Source organism: Lagopus leucura, unplaced genomic scaffold, assembly GCF_019238085.1.
Source record: "Lagopus leucura isolate 7727_CA_CO unplaced genomic scaffold, USGS_WTPT01 Super-Scaffold_73, whole genome shotgun sequence".
Classification (NCBI taxonomy): domain Eukaryota; kingdom Metazoa; phylum Chordata; class Aves; order Galliformes; family Phasianidae; genus Lagopus; species Lagopus leucura.
Window position 1 is genome coordinate 83,867,249 of NW_024962252.1, and position 16,844 is coordinate 83,884,092.

General features: G+C 35.8%; 1 protein-coding gene across 1 annotated transcript in view; it reads left to right on the forward strand.

Moving 5' to 3' along the window:
• Nucleotides 1–62: 62 nt before the first annotated feature.
• SPATA17 (spermatogenesis associated 17) overlaps nt 63–16,844 on the forward strand; it is a 90,566-nt gene continuing 73,784 nt past the window's right edge. Inside the window, exons 1-4 of the mRNA XM_042894239.1 lie at nt 63–145; nt 5,109–5,198; nt 7,537–7,618; nt 12,782–12,832. Of these exons, the coding sequence (XP_042750173.1) occupies nt 78–145; nt 5,109–5,198; nt 7,537–7,618; nt 12,782–12,832 (291 nt within the window). The 5' untranslated portion in view covers nt 63–77. The remainder of the gene's footprint in view (nt 146–5,108; nt 5,199–7,536; nt 7,619–12,781; nt 12,833–16,844) is intronic.

Genomic DNA, 16,844 nt, shown 5'->3' on the forward strand with positions numbered 1-16,844 from the left:
CGCTCCTCCCCGCGGGCTCGCAGAGTGGTGCGGCCCCGTTGCCATGGCGGCTGTGGCGTCGGAAGGGCGGGGGGAGCATGGCCGCGCTGGTTCGGCTGGAGGCGAGGCTCTCGCGGCTGCGGGAGGAGTATTTCCTCAAGAACAGGTAACCCCAGCGGGATGGGACGCGCATCCTGGCGCTGGGTTAGGGCCGCCTGTACCGCTGCCAGCCCCGGCTGTGAGATGGCGGCTGTTCCTGCCCAAAGCGGCGGGCGTTACCGTCCCCCTCAGTGCTGCCGGCCGGTCCGAAGGAAGAGAGCAGCAGGTTCCCTGAAGGGTCCGGTTATTTGTTTACCTATCTATTTATTTACTCACTTTAAGAGTCTGAAAGTCGTTGAGAGAGCTGATGCTTAAGATCCACAGATGCTTAAGCGTTTGAAACTTTGCCTTGTTGCTATGTCAGATCATGGAGTTTGACTTTGGCCCTTGTTCTTTTGGTTCTGGACGTCGGTCCTCTGCAGCACCCATGACAAGTTTTATGTTTCTCCATCAAAGGAGAGAGAGACACCTGTTCTAGGCAGCACCGTCTGCCCAGGCCACCTGTTGCCATTTCCTTGGCGCAGGGATTCTAAGGGGTTTTATGACAGCAAAGGCAGCAGACAACTTGTAACATGTCACATTTTAGGAAATGTTTTAGGAAATGAGGTGTTTTAAGACCTATTTTATTTAAAACCTACTATATTACTTATGTGAATTTGTACTGTGAAGCCAAATGCACTGTACTTATTAGTGCACGGTTAACACTAAAACTCACATATTTAGGATAGTTGTTTTTCTTCACTATTTAATGCAGCTTTTCTTTCAGAAACGAATTACAGCACCATTAGCATCAATAACACAACTGTAACATTACTAAAAGTTAAGAGTTGAAGTTAATATATGAAGTGTTCTGTTACTTGTTCTTTTGCTGAACCCCAGTTCATAGTGTTGCAGCAGTACAGCACTTGGCTATATGACCTTCTCTTATCATGGAATCAGAATGGGTTGGGTTGGAAGGGGTCTTACAGACCAAGGTCCAGTCCCCCTACCATGGGCAGAGTTGCCAACCACTAAATCAGGCTGCCTAGGACCTCATCCCAGGACCTGGCCTTGAGCGTCTCCAGACTTCTCTTGGATTTCATACATTTCAGGTTAGAAGGAGTAGGCTGAGTCAGACATGGAAATCCATTAGCGGGCAGCATGCTTGATGTCTGGTGGTTTTTGTTTGTTTGTTTTTGGTGTTTGTTTTTGGCACATCTTCTTGAAAATAAGCTTTTAAGAATGGGCTATAATCCATCAGCTTCCTAAAACTCAGGCATTTTCATCTGAGAATTTAAATTAGAGGCTTCAAACACTCCTGCTGAGCTAAAGGGTTGACCAGTGATCTGATCTCTGTTCTTTAGTGTGCAAATCTTGAACTTCTTCAACAAGGCTGTCAGTAAAACCTTGAAAGAAATCAGAAGAATTTGTTTAGAGATTTTGATAGAATCACAGAATCATTAAGTTTGGTAAAGATTGCTAAGATTGCCTAGTCAAACTGCCAACCCATCACCACCATGCCCACTAAACCATGTCCCTAAAATGCTGCATCTGATTTCATGTCTGTTTAAAGTATTAATAGTCCAGTTCCATATTCATTGCTTTTGTGAAGTGGCAGAAATTGTAAAACCCCTTGTAATGTTTAGGCAATGATGAGACAAAGTACTCTCAGAGGTGCATTCTTCTATAGACAGCACAGCCCCATTAAATCATTGGACATACTCTGCATTTTCGGAATAAAAATGATGATGAAATTATTTATGACATATTTTTAAATGTTCCTCTCAGCATTTTGCTTCATTATACATAAACACAGTTGAAAATGGTTGTTCAGCTGAGCCCAATGAATGAAGGACATAAAGATGTGAATGCTACATAAATGTGAAGATCTTTTGCTTAACTTTTAAATTTAACAAGTAAACTGTGGGCATTGAAGTGTGTCAGTTTTGCAGTAGTCTGAAATATTTTGTTCAAAGTGAGACAACAGCTTTCATTTCTGCTGCAGAACTATTCTACTTACAGTAATGGATCTGTTAAAATTGCCAAATCTGGGAAGCTCTGAGTACCAGTGTGGGTAATCTGTGTGTTCATTCATTAGCCACATGGTTGAATGGTATTCATACAGAAATCAGTGGTATTTTTAAAAAGCACTTTTTGAAGTCAGTTTTGAAGTATTCTGCCATGAAATATCAGGTTTCCCAAAGACTTAACTTTCTCTGAAGCATCAGAAAGTGCAGAAGAGTAGAGATTGCAAAGTACTTGGTTTTGTTATTTTTTGGGTGGCTTTTTTTTTTTTTGCTTTTTTTTTTTTTTTTTTTGGTTTTTGGGTTTTTTTTTTTGTATTAACTATGCTGTTTCCAAGTACCTCCAGGAGTAAAGCTTGAATGGTTTAGGTCTACGTGTACTGAACAGATTAAAAAAACAAAAACAAAAACAAATAAATATACATGTCTTTCTTTACTTATCTGTCAAAACCTAAAGGCAGAACTTTGTAGAACATGTAGAAACTCCAGAGCAACTCGACTTAATGGGACCCTGGTGAAAACTAAGTATTCTTGCTAGAAATTGCTGCTGCAGGCAGAGTGCAGTAATTGAAGTGCCTGAAAGTAAATCCCAAATTAGAAAAACTTTATCTTTCAGAATGCATTTCCTGTTTGAGGACTCTACATCTGTTCCATTAAAGATCAGGGCAGGCCAATGGCTGTAACGTCCCACCTGTTGATTGCGGTTAGACCAGCATTCGATTTAACCTGGCTGTTCTTCTGATCTTAATCATGTTCCTGTCATTCTTTATGCAGAACTTCATTTTATGTCAGAGTATGGGGTCTCCTAAACTGTCTGTCTTCTTAGGGAAAGTACCTTCCTAGGGAAGGTCTTGTCCAATTATAACACAATGCACAGAGGCATTAGGCATGCACTTTGTCATGATAAGCATTAGAATATACAAGATCTGTGAGCACACTTATTTTGTCAACAACTTACTTTATGTCCTGTAATATCTATATGTCAGATTTTGACCATTAATATATCTTAAAAAAAAAAAAAGTATTTGAAAAGTATTTTTGACTCTTCAAGGCTAGTTGAATGTCTTGCAACTGTGCAATCTGATCAGGACGGTAGATATAATATTGCACAACTTATGCTCCAAACCACTTATTTGCTGACAAGGCCAGTTGAAAGTGGAAACTAAACTGCAAGAAAAACTCTGTTCTGGACCTGCTTAAATAAAAATGATTCAGCCCTTCAGCACTGGAACTTGTAATAAACTCTCTGAAAACTGTCATCTTTAGTCTCTTTTAGATTCCTAGTTTCCCTATGCCTTTTTGCTTTGTCACAGTCACTATTCTCCTAATAGAGCAAGTCACAGGAAGAAGACAAGCAGGGACTGTCTCTTGGGATTACTTAGTAACTTTATGATGAGGCCCTTTTGCTTGTGTTTCTCGCCCCATTTCTGCACATACTTTTCGCTTGCACTACCTAATGTAACATAAGTCTTCGACAGGTAATAGTTCTTGAAGATCACTTCAAGGTCATCAGTTCTCCACCCAAGTCTACCTTGCATCTTCATCTGCCTGACCAGTATCTCTGTAGATCACCTTTCTTCTCAAGTAACTTAAAAACAAATTCTTTCTCTATATCCTCACTTCATCATCAGTTCCTTTAGCATCTACACTAGTCAGTGCTGCAGTCCCAGCATGTTTTCTACTTCGTTTCCTTTTGCTCCCTCCTTTCTGGCCTGCAGCACACACCAATTTCATTTTTACATTATCTCCAAAATCCACATCTTTGAATTCCCGTTGTGCAAAGTCCTGTCAAGACTCAATAAGCTGTTGCATAGAGTACTATAATTCTGTGTAAAAAGATCCCCATGATCATCTCTTTGGAATCTGTCCAAATTACTTACACGATTTGTTTCTAACTCCTGGCTTCCTTTTCCTATTAGACTACATTCAGATTTCATATCCTGATATTACAAGCCTTCCAAAATTTGGAAATTTCTGCATCTAATTTCTTTCCTATGAATATTTTTCTCTTATATTAGTCTCTCACCTTTTCTTAGTCATTTATTCCTCTTTTCAGTATTTCTCTTTTTTTAATTCCTTCCTAAGATAGCAGCTAAAAGGTCTAAATCTTCTGCATTTGTACTGTAATATAAGCTCATATTCATTAAAAAAGTCTGTGACAAGATATCTGTCACCATGGATTCTATCATTGTTCAGGCAATATACAAATAAAACTTCTAGTATTGTTCATAAAAAAATGTATTAAAATTAGATCTCCTTAATAAAATTTTTATCCTTAATAAACACTCAGTATTTACAATGATGACATTGACTGTAGTTAATTTATTTAATATCTCTGTAGCTACCCAATTTCATACACAGCGCTTTGTAATAATTCAGGCCTAATTATTAATAAAGAATTATCTGTATTTTTCAGCTACAACTGAGGAGGCCCATAATATAACATGGGTATTCAGTACTGTATGAGAATAAGGCTTGCACTCTTGCAAATCTTATGTCATCTAGATGTTCTAGTGCTTTAAGGTTGCAGTAGCATACAGTGATGTTTAGTTTTTACATCCTTTTAAAATCATTTTAATTCTGTACTAAGTCGTAGCATAATTTGGGCTCATTCATGCATTGATCTAACGCAGTTTCTTCTGTTTTTCCATTATATTCCAATCCTAATAAAGTTCTTTTTTTTTATCTCTCGATTTTATTTAGTCTTCTTTCTGTACTGATTTTAAAATCTTTAAAATTGGGTACAGCCTATCACTGAGTCACTAATTCTCTTCCAGAGACTTAACTCTGTTATCTTGATGTTATACAGCTAAACTAAATTATTTTTTTCTGCAGTAATATTGAAGTGTGTGGAAATATAATTGTAGTTGTGGATGCAAAAATCCAGTGAAAAAGATCACAAGCTACAATAAGGAATAATTAGAAAGAATTTTCTGTTTTGGTAGTGAATTGTTATGTTAACGAGTATTATTACTTCTTATATTTTCTATAATTACTATAACTAACTTCTCCTTCTTATATTATCAGATCTGTGGATGAAGACAGAAAAACAGTGTACAAAGCTGCTGTCAAAATTCAGAGCTGGTTTCGAGGATGCAGAGTCCGAGCCTATCTGAGGTAGTGTGCTAGACATATTTTAATCTGTGTTTCATTTCTGAATTTCTTTCTAAAATTTCTCATGGTATTTCTTGATTTTAATAAAATGAGAATGTTTTTAAAAGTAAAAAATCTATCAAATGACTAAAACGTATACTCTACTCTAAAATTTTTTTGATTTTCAGAACAAATGTGATTAAAATGTCAAGATTCTCATATGCAGCTAATAAGTAGCACAGAAACAGTCCATCTTCAGAAATAGAATCATAGAATGCTCCAAGTTGGAAGGGATTCACAAGGATCAAGTCCAACTCCTGGTTCCACATAGCACCGCCTGAAATTCTAACCCTATGTCTGAGGGCACTGTCCAAATGATCCTTGATCTCTGGAAGCTCGGGGCCATGACCACTGGGCAGCCTGATCCATGCCCATCACCTTCTGGTGAAGAACCGTTTCCTAATTAATCCCCAACCTGGCCCTGCCTGGACATGTCTCCATGCCATTGCCTTGGGTCCTATTTCTGTCACCTGCCCCACCACTGCAAGTAGTACTCACTTCTCAACCTCACATATTGAGAAGGTAATAATTGTTTTGGATACACATGCTACAGAGACCCATTTGTGATGACTACACATCAGGACGCATTTGCCAGTCTTTCCCGTTATCTGTGACTAACTTCAATTTGTTTGATACCAATTAATAATCAAACTTTTAGAATAGAATTAGCAGTCCCACCAACACTATACTAATAGGTCCTAATAGATAGGAAGTATTAATTATGAGATCTTGGTGTGAATGGGGAGATGAGGATGTTCCTCAGATATGCTTTTTGCAGTGACTTTTCATCTCTCAGTTACTGTGGACCTTAAAAAAATTGCCTAGTGAGCATTTGGTGACTGAATTCATATTGTAGAAAATTAAATTCCACTGCTCAATTTGGCCAAGTCATTTTTTGAATTGTTTCATTACATATTTTTCTCCATTTGTAAAACAGAAATCATAAACAATTACTTTGGTCTGTAAAATGCCATATATGACATTTAGATAAGTTTTTTGGAAGTGTTGTTGATTCCTCTCCCAGGAAACTGCTCCATTTTTCATGGATGTAAGCCCAATTGGTCCAACTCATTTACTTGAATTTCACTATCCTTATAAAGCTTAAGACTGTGAGGGGTAGGGGTTATTAGATATTTCAGTTTGACCCCTTATCACAAATTATTATGTATCACCCAGACATATTATGTTAATCCTAAATTACTGTTAGGCTGAATAGCATTAATCACTTAAAGACCAATATTTTTCCCAAGAACAGCCATTATTTGCACTTATTTAAAAAAAAAATCAACAACAAACCACTAGTAATCTGTTGTCCATTGTTATGTGTGTTGTCACAGGATGCAGCCATCATATGCATGTATTTAGCAGGGAAACAAGGTATTTTGGCCCTTCACAGAATATCAGCTGTACCATCCATGTCAAAAGCCCCTCCAAAGACAGACAAGAGTAGTTGGTGCCCCTCTCTTTCTAAGATGAGTGACAACAGCATGGTGCAGAAGAAAGTGAAAACTCAAGTGTCTCTACCAATGTATTCTATAGGAAAATGCTCTTCTAAACACACATCTGTACTACCTAATAGCACATATGGCTTTTGTAACATAAGAAAAAGCAGCGTAATTGTTATGAGCATGTAAGTAAATCAGTAAGTGGAGAAGAGGATTTACTCTGCCTCTGTGTACAGAGTGATCCTGCTCAGTGAATGCCCTCTTTCTGAAGATGGATGGACTTAGGAGCACAATTTCAGTATATTCAGTTGTGAGCGTTTTGATTAACCCTCCTGAATTACCGCCATGCTTTGAATCATGTACTGGGAAGGCCTACCTCCAATAAGTGACTGTAGCTGTACTGAGTGGTTTCTGTGTTAGATGTTCATAGGTAAGTAGTACAAAAGGTCCCCAGTACAGGTTCTGAAGTGGTTAGATATGTTGGTTAAAAAAGCTCACGGAACCAGCTGTCTTGCAAATTACATTCTTACAACCAGTTCATAAATCTTTTGTAATGATAATGGAAGTAGTATGTGTGTTTATACATATGGGAGATTGCAGTAACAGATTTTTTCCAAAAGTAAAGTGAATGTGTGTGAATGTATGTATATAAGTTGAAAAGTGTGTAAAGCATGTGCGTGCACATGTATATGTTTGCCTGCAGTCATGCACAAATATGTATGAAGTAGGTCTGCAGTGGCCTTCAGTTTGAAGTATGTATAGGTAAAGCACTATGCATTATTTTTAATATTAGGAATTAATGCATTTGCAGTTGTGATCTTTCAAACTAACATATTGTTAAATATGTTTAATTTTAGATATCTGACCAAAATGGCGATTTCTATACAGAAATGGTGGAGAGGTTATCAAAGCAGAAGATACTTCAGAAAAATGATTAAGGTAGAAAACCGGGTTTATAAATCTTGTTTGCATATTTATGGAAAAAGTACAGAGCAATTCATTTCCTTGCCTTGAAATTTAGGAGCTGAAACTTTGATTCTTGATGCATGCAGTTATGTACTTAACAGTTACTATAATGAAAAACACCATACATTTTTGTAAGCCTGTTCATGATAGTCAAGTTAGTTCTGAAGTGTTTGCAGCTCTGGAGTATCAATTCCCAATCTAGCAATGAGATCTGCTCATGTAGAAGCCTGCCTGCATGATGCTAATGGCAGGACTGGAGTGTTTCAAGATGATTTTTTGTTTGTTTGTTCTTGCTGGTAGAAACTCTAATTCTGAAAATAATATAAACGCATATCTCTACATAGCACTGTTCTATATTTTAGTGGCTTAAATTTCTTACTTAATGAACCTTGAAGTATTTGAGGTTTTGCCTTAAGGCACACAGCGGATCACAGTCAATCTAATTCCCTTGAAAGAGTGGAAGATGGCAAAAATATATGACAGCATACGAGCTGAAACCTTTTTAGCAGGTTTAGGAGATTAAGAAGGAGATAATTTATCTTTAACTTAAAATAGTAAAGTTTTTAATGTGTAGTTAACTTCTGTAATTTGTCAATTTGTGTGAATATTTTGCAGTAATTTTGGCTTGTTAGTCACTTATTATTGATGGATATTTTTAATAGTTGTATTTAGTCAAAACTGACAAGTAAAGCCGAAGGAAAAAGCTGAGGCATTATAACTCATATCTTAGAGGCTAATGTCCATGCCTCCTACTAAACTATGTTTTTATGCTTGCAGACTTGTATGCCTAGAACTTGTCTATTCCTCCCCTACAATTATCAGTCATTTAATTAAAATTTTACCTCTTCCGGTAAAATTTAAGCCAGCTTACCTGGCTTAACTTAATTATATCATCCTTCCAGGCTGTGATTCTCAGTCCATCTTCCAAAACACTTCTATTATTGTTAATTGAATTAAGTAAAGGCTAATTTAATTAATTTAAGGCTAGATAGCTGTGTAGTTGGACTGGATTCTGCTTTAAAATAAATTGAAAAATAATAATAATTTAAAAAAAAGCTTCACTGAATGTTGTCCTTGAATTTAGGGAAGTTTGGTTTCTGTGCTGTTATCTATGACAAAGCCTTAAGCACACCCACTTAAAACATATTCAAAATTATACAACAAATCCATCCAGTTTCTGGCATTCGTCCAATATTAGCCAGAAGTTTAGAGAAACAGAATCATGACAGCGAGCAACATAGAGCAATCAGCATAGAAAACCATAATTTCCCTCAAATGCCTCCATTTGTGCTTCCTGACTTTTTGGAGAGGACTGAATAGCCCAGCCTGATTGGAAGCCAACCTGAAAACTACACAAGTAGCAGATAATTTTGTCCCTTTAGTCTGCTATATTCTATGTTGTCTGTTCTCAAACTGTATTTAGACACAAAGTTCAAGTTCATTCCCTGTATTCACCCTTATTTTTGCACACTCAGTGACTGGGTGAATTTGGAAAATTTTAAAATGAAACAAAAATCTTATCAGCAGTTAAATGCAATTTTTCAGTTAAAAGATCACTTGATGTTCACTCTGAACTCTTGCTAACAGTAGTTGTAATGACTCACGATAATGAAATGTGTGGTAATATGTTTGACGTGATTGTTTCTTAAACACAAAAAAATTTGGTCACTTCAAAATTTCTCTGCTGATAATGACTGTATTGGTATCTGCTGCCAGCAAACAAGGCAAACCATATGCACAAAATACCCATGATTCATAGATAGTAAATCATTTTAATGATTATATTCAAAATTGTGAAATGTGAGTGGTACTGATGCGGAAAATAACAAAGGCTGAGGCTCATCAGATTGGCTGTCCATATGTGCATCACTACTAGTATTTCATTTGTTATTCCTCTAGTGCCTCTTTTGTTGATTTTTAACATTCATTAACTTTATAAAAATCTATTTATAGTGTTTATGTGACCAAAGCTATGGAGCTTTCTATATTCTAATTATAGCAGCTTTGGTAAAAATGTTTCTTTCTTAAAAAGTTTAGATTAAGAACTGAGCTACTAGAAGTTTCTTAATGCCTTTGTTAGATTGGTAGTACTAGGTTTTGAAAGTCTTTAAGTACCTGCAGGAAAGGATGAGTTTTCAAACGAGGCAAACATCAAAACAAGAATCAGTCTATATCTCTGTGCTCCATTTTATGGTACTTCCCAAAGACAAGAAATCGCCTATTGAGGCAAATGGAATTCTAACATTTCGTTATTAAATGAAGTTGGTATGCATGATGGGCTTGTTTTCAGCTCCCTTTGGAAGAATATGTATATGTAAAAAGTTTTTTATGGTACATAGTTTGAAACCATCTTAAATAGTTTAGCTTCAACTCAGTAGCCAGTTTTGAATTCCCAGATCAACAGGAATTAGTCAAACGCTTATTTCTTCTATTAAAAAAGTATATTGACTCAGACCAAATGATTTTTCTTCTCTATGTCTGTTTGCAACCACAATTCTGGTTCTTTGAAATTGTCACCTCGCATTATCTCTATAAATGCAATGAAAACACTAATCACAATCAGAAAATATTTGTAAGTGATCCCCCAGCGTGTTTTTAAATAGTAAAAAAGGAGAAAGATTAAGCGTAGCACAGCAGTTTACACACAAAAGGATTCAATTTTGCAATCATAGCCTTTACAGTAAACTATTAGGGAGATCTGTTCATAAACCTCAAGGATAGATACAAAGACTACGTAGTGGAAATGGTGGCGGTGGTTCATGTGGATGGGATAGTGAGATAGTTTTTCTCAGAGAGTCAGCATGAAAACGTAGCCTTGAAATTGGTGTCCAATGATATGATGAGAGGCAATGATCACAAACAGAAATGCAGGAAATTGCACTTAAGCATGAGAAAAGTAGACATAAGCAGGTGTCTTCTGGATAAGAGAGGACCTTGGATTCAAAGATAATATTTTGTTTACTAGAAAGAATGTAAATACAGACTTGAATTGAAGCACGAAATAATGCTTATATTTTTGTGAAAAGGGATGAACACATTATCTGTCACTTGTAAAAGCAGAGTTTACTGTGTCGTATTCTAATCAAGATTAGATCAGAATTCACAAGAGAAGCAAACTGTGAAATGAAGTGATATGAGCACTTCTCCATTTGACTGACTTGTGATTTAGAGCAGAGCTGAGTAAAAGCAGGAATGTGTAATTCCCGTCCTGTTATGAGTGATTTTGTTGAGTAGTGGTAGCGTAAGGTACAGATTTGTCATGTCTGTGTGAGGTGTGTATTTGCAGTCTAGCTGACTGTAAATAGACTGTCATAGGGAGGTGTTTTTGCAAAGCTCTTCAGTACTTCTCTAAGTTCAGGGGGAAAGGGAAAGTCACTACCAGTGACATAAAGAGCGCACTGATGATAAGTTAGGTTCTGCAGTGAACTGGAATCATTCAAACCAAAGCGCTCAAGGCCTTCAAGTGTGAGGAAAACAAAAAAGTGTGAGATTGGTTAATTTAATCACTGATGGAGAGAAACTCTTTATCATATTTAAGCTATTTGGTGGTACTGCAACTCTTATATTCTCTTCCAAAGAAAGAAAAGATGAGCTGAAAAGCAAACTTATACCAATTTAACTGAAGAGTTTAAGAACATGCTTAGATATCTACAGTTAGCAGCACTTAGAAAGTAGTTACATAGAGAAAAGTGAAGATAGGGCCTGCTATTTATTCTAATTCATACATTTGGAACTGTGAATCCCTCAAATATATAAAATATACATCAGTGTACTTGTGTATATGCTTATACATATATAAGGGAAACATTTTTTTTTTTGAGATTTAGCAGTTTTGCATTTTTCTTTCATTTAGGAAATATATTTACTCCTGTATCTATTACTAATAGATTGGTATGATATTAAAGCAAGCATTTAAAATGCACCTTAATTAAACTGCAGGAATTATGCCTTGCTTAATGTAATGAAGAAAGAGAATTTAAAATGAAGTAGCATCATTGTGTTCATTTGTAAATAACATATTGCAGCCAACTGTTTCTTAATTGCCCAGACTGTTGATAAATAATCCAGTCCTGCTGCTCTCCACAGACAATTTGCTTTGGATCAGACTAGGCAATTCAAATAACACTAATTACGGTGAAACCCTTTTATAGTGAATTCCTGTTTGCCATGGGGGAGAAAATCACAATATCAGGGGAAAGCACTTTTGCCTTTGATTTGTGTCTAAAACATGAGAAAAACATAAAAGCTGCATGTTGTGCTAAATAAAGGACATACTCTTGCATTCAAAGTACTTATATTTTACTTTTTATGATACAATTGTGAATTATGTTCATTTTGCATTTGTAATTAGAGGGCGGAACAGATGTGAAAGCTTAGTTTAAAGTGATGTATCCATTAAAATAACCTATGCTGCCAAGTGATTGCTTAGTATAATAGGGGATTCGTTCACTATGAAAGGAATTCTACTTTATTGGAAGGAAACCAGGACTTCAGGAAATGTTTTCTATATCAGGGGATTCACTGTAACGTGGTATCATTGTATTTATGATTTTATGATGTTAAAATGAATATTAAATGAAACAAAATTCCCAAGGATTACTCGGGAGACAGCTAAGTACATAACATTTAGTACAGATGGTTGGAAGGTACAATTTTGCTCCATCACTGCATCCGTATCCTTGAACGATTTCGACTGAAGACAGCATTTCTTTGAATTTTTCATTAAACCAGACGTCTTGAAATATGAATTCCTTTTATGTTTCTGTGAGTTTTGGCTAAAAGAACCCCAGTGAATAAATCATACAATACTATGTGTCACCAGCACTTGTGAATATTTCTGCTTTGTTATTCTACTCTCAGTAGAGCACCATTGATTATCAAACTCAGCGGAGAGCATTTTATGATCATATATCTCCATTAGCTCCTAGTTTGACTACCATAGATTTTTCTGGTTAAGCCTGCATTATGTATTAGGAAGCCTATCTCTTCAATACAAAGTTTGATTTTATTCTCTCTAAGCCTAGGACTCTTATTATGTATTATGTATAAAGATTCTTATCTTTTATATGTAAAAATAGGAGCACTGTCTTTGTGTTAACTGAAATATATGCCATCTTTTTTTTCCTTGATTCACAGACAGCATATTTTATTATGAAGATGAATTTCTACAATGAAATGGCTGTCAGGGTAAATATTTCTTCACTTGTTAAACAAATGAAAAGTCAATTGTGCTCCGAATTTGCTTTTAATAAAATGAGCAAACCAGAATAATATACACTTGATTGATATGCTGATGGCAACAGTGGGAAATAGTACGTAGTTAAAAATTAAAGTTACTCTCAGTAGCCTGAGTTATATTTGAAAACTGTAGCTGAATTGAAGATATTTGTGTGTGCCTTGCCCCATTAAATGTTCATTGTACCTTACCATCTATGATGATAAAACAAACACTTTGTTTGGGAGTATTCTTACAAATGTAGACATATACTTAAAATTCTGACAAACAATAGAAGTTTAATGTTCATTAAAGTAGCTGTGCTTATTCTTTCATTACTATTCTACAAATGATGCATTGAATGTCAGAAGAGTTACTTTGTACTGGATGAGTTCACTGCCAGGCATAGGTTAGAGCTGCTCTGATCTCATTGATGATATTTTGAGTGATTTGTGATTGATGAAGAAGTGAGTAAACAGTCCTTGAAGTTTAATAAATATACAGTTGTCATGGGAAAGCTGCAAAATATATTAAACAAAAATTAGCATTTTTTTTTTTCCTGGACTCTGGAACTGTATTTGAACAAATAAAGCAAACAAGGTAAGGAGTAAGGACATGAGATAATCCTTGAGATGAAATCTTTTTGCCTCCTTTACTTCTTTTATACTGGGGGAAAAAACAACAAAATGTGCTTTACTTTAAAGGCCTAGGCAAGACCAGGCAAGGCATATTACATTTTGGATTCTACCAAACGAAGGGATATGATGGATTTGGAGAGTAAGCCAGGGAGATTCTTATGAAGTAGAAAGACTCCCAGAACTGTGGCCTTTCTTGTCTCCCAGAATCAAAAGCTGTGTCATTAGATTCCCATTAGGTTTTTGAGTTGGTGGTGTTTCTCCCAAAAGCACAAGAATCTTTCATTTAGTGTATTTTAGAGAGCTAAAGATGTTTTACAGCAATCTAATTGTTCAAAAAATGCACTAATTTGCTTTAGTTTATTCTTTAGTTAGCTGGCTTGCAATTATTCTATAGAGGGTAAATGCTATGTATTCATGCAGTTAAAATCAGTGGGAAAAAATATGGTGTAAGTCCTCTCTCAAAAGTTAGCTATGTACTTTTGGAAGGCACTTGAAGACCAAATTTCAAAGGTAATTACATATTCTAGTCAACTAGTGTTTTGCATTTGGTCTTTCATTTTTGAAATTGAATGTGTTCTCATTCATTTGTAATGGAAATATAATGTTGAATCATTAGGTGATATAAATCTTCAAAGTAGCATTTTTTCAGTCGTCCTTTTCTTTAATGGAAATTTAAATCAGTAGAAAACAAGAGAACAGACCATTATTTCACTGCAAATATCAGAATCCAGTTCTCACCTCTCTTTATCTTTTGCAGCCATATCTACAGAGCAGATTTAAAATACTACAATTCTGAAACACTGAATGTGTTTTTTTGCCATTATCTGGTTATTGAAAAGCTAACAGAAATACAGAACAACAACAACTAAGGCCTGTTGAGTTTGATCAAGGAAATTGTATGGCCAGAATTCAAATTTCCTAAGCCAACAGTGCCTTGCGTTCACACATAATGGACTGGATTCACGATTAAAATGCCTCAGTGTTTTGAAAATACAGCATTAACTGTGTATATTTTTTGTATTAGATGATTAACTTTTGCTTCATAATATTATTAAATGATTTATTTTGGTTTCCAGTCACTGGTCGAAAAGACATTTTTGATTTTGATATTAGAATTATTACACATGCTCACAGTTTTGAAGTCAGTTACATCTCTGTCTCCCTGTATTGCATTTACTTGTAACCAGAACTGTCAGTTTCATCCTTGTGAGTTAAAAGAAAGAACTTGTTTTAATTAATTTTACTTTTGAGCACTACTTTGCAACATGATTCTCCCTCCTAAAAGATTTAAGATGCTATAAATTTTCAGCTGCAAAAATAATCCATGGGAAAAAAAAAATATTTTCATGAGCAGATGGCTTTTGATATATCAAGGTTTTGCCATTTGTTTTAGTGCTTAAAATAAACGTTATTTATAAGACCACTTACATTTTGATGTTACTTAATGAGGAATATGCATCATTGATTTGACTAGCTTAAGAGGTCATTTAGAACTTGCCCGTTAACAAGCTGTAATCTGCTGAGCACACAATGACTTTGTTTAAAATTATCTGTTCAGTGCTGATCAATGACAATAATTGTTTTGTACCAATCACTGTTGAAACTTGCTAATTACTTTGAAGGGCATACACACTTGCCTCTTTTTTTCCAAGAAATTTTCAAACATTCACCTTGGAATTATAAAGAAATATAGTTGTAATACGTTATAAGTCACTCCGAAAATAATGCCTCTTGTTTATTTCCCTGGAAATGACAACAGGTACAAATAGCACAGTAACACAGTTTGATAGCACAAATTCTTGGCTACAAAATTATTTTTCAACAGTTACCACCATTAGGTTTGTATATTTGCTAGTGATGAACAAGAGCCTGCACCCCATGCTCATAAAAATCTGCACTGGATGAGGTGAGCCACTGTTTCAAAGCTGCTATGATGGCGTCATTGTTTGGAACATGTTGCCCACACTGCCCGTGTTTCATCAGACCAAACAGGTGCAAGACAAAAGGCACCAAATTATGATGTCACATTACTACCAAAATAACACTTGCCCATTATTTAGCATTTATTAAGCATACATTTAGAATGTTCACGTTACAAGAGCCTCATTAACATAGCTGTGTAAAGTGCTCTTTTCCAAAGAGATTAGGCTTCAGTCTTCTGATTTCTGACACATATAATTAGTGAAGTAGAAATCAACAAGTGCTACTCCTAAAGTAATTTTATTATGTTAGCCCACGACAGCAGAGGTGGATGTTGGTGGTATGGCAGTAGCAGTTGAGCCTTCCTACCAGTGTTTCATTACGTTTTGTTACCGCAAGATGGCAGCCAAGGGGCAGCCTGACAAAATGGCGTCTGACATGGAAGTGCTTATGAAGCCAAATAAGTGGAATTGTATTACTCCATGTGGAAAAAATGGCATCCATTGACATTCATCAATGCTTGCCAAACATTTATGGAGACCAAACAGCAGTGGCTGTGAGCACAATGAATTGGTGGATACTGAGTCTCAGCAGTGGTGATAGTGATGTGACACACAAGCTGCTTACCAAATGGTCAAGCAAATATTAACAAGCACAGCACGCAGGCTCTTGTTCATTACTGGTGAAAACACTTAGTTAATGATAGTGATTATGTTGAAAAAATGTGTTTTGTAGCTGTGAATTCGCTCTATCAAATAGTTTTATTGTGCTTTTTGTAACTGTTGTAGTTTCCATGGCAATAGATAGGAGGCATAATTTTCAGAGCAATTTATGCAGCATAAAATAATCTGTGATATAATGCAGTGTTTGTTTCCTATTATTCATTCAGTGAGGCCATTATAGACAGGAAGTGGTGTAAATAAAGTCAGAATGTGATGTTTAATTGGTACACTGAGCCTATTGGAGTTAATTATAGGTTTATGCAATTTTACTCTTTTTGGGTTTTGATCCTTTAACCAACAAATATCCAGTTCTGCATTTATAGCTGGAAGGTGAAGACTGTCAGAAATAGTTTCAAAGGGACCATAATCCTGCATTAATGAGCGCACAGCTATATGGGAGCCAAGTTACTCTTGTTGAGAAATATTGAAGCCAAACAGAGAAACAAAGCTAAGATCCTTATTCACATGCAAAGGATTTTGCTTAATCCCACATCTCTGAAGGCATGCTCATGCTTTCCTCTTCCTATATCCCTTTTTAACCTGATGCACTTGTGTGTGAGAAAGGGAGTTGTAAAGACTATGAAATTTACTACAATTTTGTGCAAAGAAAGCATGTTTTGGGTGAACCTTTCTTGCTCCTGTGTTCAGCTGATTACATGACATTTATTTCTATCAATGTCTAGAGATTGAACTCTTATTATTTA